We start from the raw sequence: 7341 nt of genomic DNA on the forward strand, positions 1-7341 counted from the left end.
TTGGGAACACCATAACTCTGAATGTCCGTCCTTTCTTCTCCTTCTCCGCAGCTTTTATTGCTGCGTCACGTGGTGTGGGACATCCCTTTGGCCAGCCTGGGTCAGCTGTCCCGGCTGTGTCCCCTCCCATCGTCTTGTGCACCCCCACCCTGCTCGTAGGTGGGCCAGTGCGAGAAGCAGAAAAGGCCTTGGCGCTGTGCAAGCACTGCTCAGCAGCAGCTAAAACAGGGGTGTGTTATCAACACTGCTTTGGTCACAAATCCAAAACATAGCACCATACAAGCTACTATGAAGAAACTTAACTCTATCCCAGCCAAAAGCATCTCTCTGGTCACCATCTCTTTCCAGCTTGCTCACAAGCTTGCTTGGCTATCTAGAAAGAGAATAACCCAGTCTCTTCAGTTCTGCGTAGTACAGCTTTGTATACTTGAATGCTAAAGGTGAACTTCTTCTCTTTCCGAAGTACAGTGGAAACAACTTACAAACTGGTTGCAGAGGTTACAGCCTTGTTTAGAAATGTGGAAAATAGTTTTGGATGGGTTGAAAGTTTCACCTCTATTACTAGTTATGTGATCAACTTCAGGTTGTTGTCAGCTTTTTGAAGTAAGTGTGTAGGTGTTCAGTTTCTCAGCAGAGTTTATCTGGAGTACTTTCGTGGTTTGGTTTGAAAAGCTCAGGTGTTTTCTGTAGCTTGTACTTTTGGCAATTCATTCCTTAAGAGTATTAAGGCAACCATTTGACAATCATTCAGATTAACCCTAATCGAATTTTGTAAGCATCATGGATTTCCTGTTGCTTCTGGTACTGTCCTCCTTCTGTTGAGAAGGGAGTGGGAGAATCCCCAGTTGGAAGAGATACCCTTGCCAATGGTAGAACTCATCACTTAAAGATTTTAATTTGCTTTAGTAATTTAAAGACAGCTTTTCAAGATTTTGGAGGAAAGCCTGGACATCTGTGAGATGACTTAATTTTTCTTACTTACTGTAATTTATTCCAGAATCATTTCCAAAATAAATTTTCTTTCTTGTTTCCTGATTTAGGCGTTTACGTTGTTTGCTACGCACTTCCTGGAACTGTGTCATATAGACGCTTTATATCCCAATGTGGAAAATTACCATTTTGAAGTGCAACATGTGAGAAGCAGTGCTGGAAATAAGGAGAAAATTGCTTACACTTACACGCTCTCTAAAGGATATACAGAGGAAAAGAACTATGGTAATGGATTCCATTATGACTTCAACTTAATAAAGATTATACAAGATACTGTTTCAGTTATTAGGCATCTAACAATATTTTTCTCCTGACAGATTTCTGCTGAGTTTGTATCTCTCTCATAGAGTAACAACTGCAGATCTGTAATATGTTCCAAATACTTATGTGTTTTAAGTAATCATGTAGTGAGATAGTAGTTTGGGGTAGTCTGAAGAACTTAGATGAAATTTCATAGTAAAAAAAAGTAACTTAAAGCTGTGTAAAAGAAACTTAAAGCTGTGATTGCTGAGGTTTGTATTAAGTAAAACTCTTATGTGTCTGCCATAAGTAATAATATATCAGTTAAATAGCAGCTTGACCCTTTTTGATTAGCAGAAAGGAATCATGTTTCTTTAAAAAAAGGACAGGAATTTTACTGTGTATCAGCCTAAGGCTACTTTGAGAGGTTCCACTAAAGCATCACTGTTCTCTGGAAGGTGGGTTTACTTCTCGTTTAACTTCAGAATAAATTGTACTGAAGACTGTACAGATTGACAGATTATGGGTCAATAAAAAAAATGAGTGAGTGACAGTAAGGCATAACTACATGTTTTAAAGACTTACAGAAATCTGTATACTTCCAAATACTAGATTCTGAAGCTAGATCCTTGATTTAGGTGACATGTAATCAGTAGGAAATTAACTACATGTGACTTTTGCAAGCTAGTGGTAACTGAAGACTACACATTATTCCAGTCAAGCTTCAATTAACTGGACTTAAAATGTTTCTTTTCTCAGAATTTCAGAGTAAGTTTCTTTACCTTTGGCAGCACAAGCTCCATTTCAGATGCTACAACACCACTAACTCAGAAAAATTGTATTTTTAGAGGGTATGCTCAGAGAACAGGAGAGCTTCACTAACTCAGTGTTGCTGTCTTGGCTTTACCTTACTTGAGCAAAGTTACATTCCAAGAAAGAGTGCAAGGGCTCTTCTTGACCCTTTTTCATTTTTAACCCTACAGTATGAAAGCACACAATGAAGTACAGAATTTCCTGAGAACAGCCAGGGCCACAGGCAAAGGAAAGAGTAAAAAAAAAAAAAAATCACCTTAGGGCAGCAAAAAATATTTTACATCTCTTTCTTACCCTGAGTATCTGGCAGTTTGGTTACTGGCAACAGAGTAGAAGTTGGAGCATGACATCCATATCCACTGGATGTCTGGATTTAATGGAGAGTGCATTTATCACAACCTCAGTGTTTTCTGGCCTGCCAAATTAAAAAAATAAACAGAGAAAACTCTGAACACCACTGTGCCACTTTTTTCCTATAACCCCTTATGTGTCTCATTCTGCTCAGTTACAGTATTACCAGCAGTAACTCCATGTGAGAGTGTATCTTAGAGGTAGCATTACAAGAAAGTAGACATTTTATTTTTTAACTCTCAAAATGATATTATGTATTTTAAAAAAGGGGGGGGAACCCAAAGAGAAAATGTATATCAAAATTATTTTAATAAAAATTAAAACTTCACCCTTTAAAAAATAGGCTAAGTTAATTCTGGCAGACATAGTGTGGAAGGTAGGAAAAAAAATTACATCAAAAATCCTGATTTATGTTTTATATGTTTAGGATTAAAAGCTGCAGAAGTTTCCTCCCTACCATCATCCATAATTTTGGATGCAAAGGAAATCACAAATCATATTGCAAAACAAATTTTGGTATGTAGTAGGAAATAATAATACTGTAATTCACAGTTTTTATAAAACTCAAATATATTTTCAGTTTCTGGAAGGATATAGGATAAGAACTGCCTATGGTTTTATGAAAACAGATTTAATTACAATTTGTATTTCTGGAACCAGTTATAAAAGATAATACTGAAAGTCACTGTTGGGTGACAACACAAAGCAGTCCTTAGGGTGAAGGAGTATTGGACGTAAGGCTAATGTACAAACCAAGAATCAGGAGATGAGAAATAGGCTGGAAAATAGCTAATATTAGTATTTTAATAATGGAATAGAATTAATTTCATATTTTCATGCATGTGTATGTTTTTAAGAACAGCACAGGCAGAAAAGCACTCCTGAGATGATGAAACAGAGAGCTGTATACCATTTAGCAATGAGGTTGGTTCAGACAGCCAGGAATTCTCGATTGGATCCAGACAGTTTGCGTATATATTTGAAAGGCTTGAAGAAAAAGTATGAAGCCAGTTGTCCCACACCCGGACAAAATGATGAGCAACAGTAATGTGTAATGCAGGCGGTTGCTTTGATTTTTATGACTGCAAGATGATTCTGTGTTTTTTCATAGTATTAGAAAATGCTTTTTAAAACATTCACGTTTTAAAATTCTCAATTTTTAGTCTAGATTATACTCACTACTGAAGGACTGTATCCTTTGTGGTTTTATTCCCCCAAAACATACCTGAAGTAAAAGCATTTACTTTGTATGAGGAACGCAGTTCTTTTTGATAATGAACTATATCCCTTTCGTTATTTTAGAGACAAAAAAGTTTTGTAACCTTTAGTATTTTCTGTGTGATATATCTGGTATTGTAGCTCTTACATCTGATACTAGACATCTCGCCTAACAAAACGCAGTCTTTGAAACATACGGTCCACTTGTCTGGCATGGGGAAGCTGTACTTGCACTGTTGAACATGCATCCATAAATCCTGTTGTTCCCTACTCAAGGAGGATTCTAGTGCTCTCAGTCATTATGCTTAATTCAACATAACATAGGCAGTCCAGGACTGCTTCCTCCTCAGAACTCGGCAGCCAGAGCTTTTTTGTAACCCAGTAATAGCAAATTGCTCTGGTATTGACAATGTTGATCAGTTTTTGTTTAGAAAGTGAGTAACAAGAAATTAATAAAAGTTGAATATCCTTCTTCCTTGTTTGTTTGTTTTTTTTAGTACAACTTAATTGAGTGACTGCAGCCACATATTCCAGCTTGAAGGAATTTATCTTTCCTCACTTCTATCTAACGAACTTTGGCTAAGAGTTCGTACGTTTTTTTTTTTTTACTAATATATGCGTGTGTATATATGTAAAATTATTAGACATATATCTATAAAATGGGTAATATACAACATTGGAACATCAAATTTATAACAACCTATATATTTTATACAGAGCATAACATCATATGGTATGTAATATCCCTTTGGCCAGCCTGGGTCAGCTGTCCTGGCTGTGTCCCCTCCCAGCTCCCCGTGCACCCCCAGCCTGCTCGCTGGCTGGCCAGGACAAAAAGCTGGACTGTCCTTGACTGCTCAGCAACAACCCAAAACATCAGCACGTTATCAACAGTTTCTCATCCCAATTCCAAAACAGCCTCACACTAGCTTCTGTGAAGAAATTAAGTCTACCCCAGCTGAAACCAGGACAGTATATAGTTACAATATATATTTCCTTTTTAGGTATCTACCTTTGTAAACATACCAGTGCAACAGACTAACATTTGTAGTAGGTGCACTGTGGTTTTTTTTACCTGAGAAGCTTTTTTATTGATTTAAGCTATTAACCACAATTCCTCTCTCTTCAGGCCTTAAATGTTGCCAATTATATCACTCATATCCATCAGTAATACCGTATTTGTTGTCTACTGCAGTGAGGGATCATGGCAGAAGAAAGGTATTTTGCGTTCAGGTTTCTTAACAAGAGGAACCAGTGACTGAACAGGGTGCACATCTGCCTGTTGGGGTCAGCCACCACAGCACCAGAAAGTAAATTCTGGGGGTTTGTTTCTGGATCCTGGGGTAGTTTGACCCCATCAGAACTGTTCCCATCTTTTGCATACCTTACTTCAGAGCCTTTGGGTTGCTTCCAGTCATTCTGTCAGAACTGTCTGTGTCTATACTTTGCATACTGCTGTCTTGAAACAGATTTTAAATAAGGAGGTTTGTTGGGTTTTTTTCCACTGACATCTGGATGCCAAGGAGCAGAACCAGAACCCAAAAAGATAATATAGATACGTTCAGACTCATTTTTGCATCACCTATAAACAGTCCTCAGTAGGCAAATTGGCTTGAATTCTAAGCTCTTTGCTAGCACTGTCCAGAACTCCATGGAGGGCAAGAAAAAAAAAGTACCTTCAGGGGCTGTACAGTGAGCTTTATTGCCAATCTGGGAATGCTGACTGAAGCATAGGGGTTCTCGGGAAGTTTACAATGGCAGAATTGCAGGGAAGCAGAAAGCTTGGAGGGCAAAAGAAGGCATGTCCCCTCTCCACAGCTGTGTGAGTAGCAAGTCAGATCGCTGCTTTTTTAAATGCCCTTCTCTTGCTGCCCCTGCAGTTCCTCACTCAAGGTGGCAATCTCACTGTCAAACACTAAGAGATTTTAAATTAAGCCTGGTCAACAGCTGACAGTAAAAGTCAAAAGGCATGCAGCGTTGTCTGATAAAGCTCTGAAATTTCAACAGACCATTCATCTCTCTGATATGATTGCTATTTTGCATTGTCCATAAATATCTTGTCTAGAAAAGTATACAGTGCATTTACTGTCTGCACTAACTTTAGCTTTTTAATGCAGACTTTCCTCAAAATGAAGGCTGCTATCACCATATCTCTGTGAAACAAGGCCTGACAGAAAAAATGTTATTCGGCGTGTGAATTGAGGATCCAAAGCCAGCACAGCAAGATGTACACACACTTTCTAAAGTCTTTATTTCTTCCTCCACAACCATCCTGACAGAAGCTGGCCTGCAAAGGGACGAGGCAATTCATAAGCAGAAAAAGCAAAAATCTCGTGAACCGAAAAGATATTAGAATTCATTGCCACCCCTTTGGGTGTGAAAGACCAAGGCTAAATTTACTTCTGAAATTTGCTTTCTGCTTGGCATACACATTTTCAGCTTGCACTTAAGTCAGTAGAGATGGCCACCCAAGACTTGGCCTGCACAGCTTTAATACTAACAGAACTATATATTGATGTGTAATCATTTAAAAAAAAAAAAAAAGCTCACTGAATAGGCAGTATTCCTTTAGACTACAATACTGGAAATTAATTTGATACATGGTAAGGACTAATGTAACCATAACCAGTTTTTGAACCAACTTCAGTCACAGTAACAGAAGTGCCGTTAGTCCAGCACTTGAGAACTAAAGCACTTGATCTCGCAGCCTGCAGTACAGCAAAACAGTCCAAAGTCCAGTTTGGCTGGAGAGTTTGTCATAGTCACAGCCTCAAGTGAACGGTTGAACTTTTTCTCCTCTTAAGGATGTATTATTAAATAATCCTCATGATTCTGCAGGGAAAGAAAGTCTCAAATGGGAGATGGGTGTAACTTCATACCCTGCTTACTAACACCTCAAAGCACCAAGAACCATCAGCCTGAAAGTGGTCTCTTCTTGTTCCCAAAAACTTTCATGTCTCTCATCACAGCTCCACCACCATCCTGGAAAGCATAGTCTCTTCCTGCTCGCAGCAACTCTGAAATCCCATACCACAGTTCCACCACAAATACAGGCTTTGAATCCACTGCCTCCTACCAAAACGTTGTCCCTTAAATGTGACATCTCAAATTGCCATGCACTGTCTGCCTTAGCCTTCCCAGCACCTCCTGATTCCAAATCCAGGTCAACAGAGGCATCTTTCACTGTCTTGAAACATACCCAAACTCCATCCACTGCATCCCATCTAGAATTTCAAATACAAAACTCAAACCCACAGTATAACCTCAAACTTTGAGCAAATCTTCCTTCAGAATCATTAGAGCACCATCCAGATCCCTTGCCTCATTCTCAAGAATCTCATAAACATTTTTTTTTCTGTAGCAACATTTACAAGCACATCTGTTTACAAGCACAACTTGTTCTTACATTCTTTTTATTCAGTCAAACCGATTCTTGGTGTTAGAATCAGCTTTATTCAATTCCGTATTTTACAATATGCTCCCCATTCCTCTTTTTCCCTTTCAATTCCTCTGTTGACATCTACATCTTTCTTTGCCACAACTTTTCCCTCCATCTGGCTCTCCGTCCCTGTTTTCCCTCTCTTCAGTTCACCATCCCTCTCTCTGGCCATCCATCCATCCATCCATCCATCCATCCATCCATCCATCCATCCATCCATCTTTCAGTTGCTCCGTCTAGTTGCCTGTTCCTCTTTCTTCATTCTATCTATCTCTGCTGCTCCCCATTCC

At 38.8% G+C, this 7341-nt stretch overlaps 1 protein-coding gene across 1 annotated transcript in view; it reads left to right on the forward strand.

Moving 5' to 3' along the window:
• MSH4 (mutS homolog 4) overlaps nt 1-3442 on the forward strand; it is a gene marked incomplete at both ends in the record, with an annotated part of 34644 nt that extends 31202 nt beyond the window's left edge. Inside the window, 3 exons of the mRNA XM_082002648.1 lie at nt 1041-1215; nt 2822-2910; nt 3257-3442. Coding sequence (XP_081858774.1) covers nt 1041-1215; nt 2822-2910; nt 3257-3442 — 450 coding nt within the window. The remainder of the gene's footprint in view (nt 1-1040; nt 1216-2821; nt 2911-3256) is intronic.
• Between the last annotated feature and the right edge of the window lie 3899 nt (nt 3443-7341).

Source organism: Phaethon aethereus (genome assembly GCF_964289735.1).
Source record: "Phaethon aethereus genome assembly, chromosome: 8".
Taxonomy (NCBI): Eukaryota; Metazoa; Chordata; class Aves; order Phaethontiformes; family Phaethontidae; genus Phaethon; species Phaethon aethereus.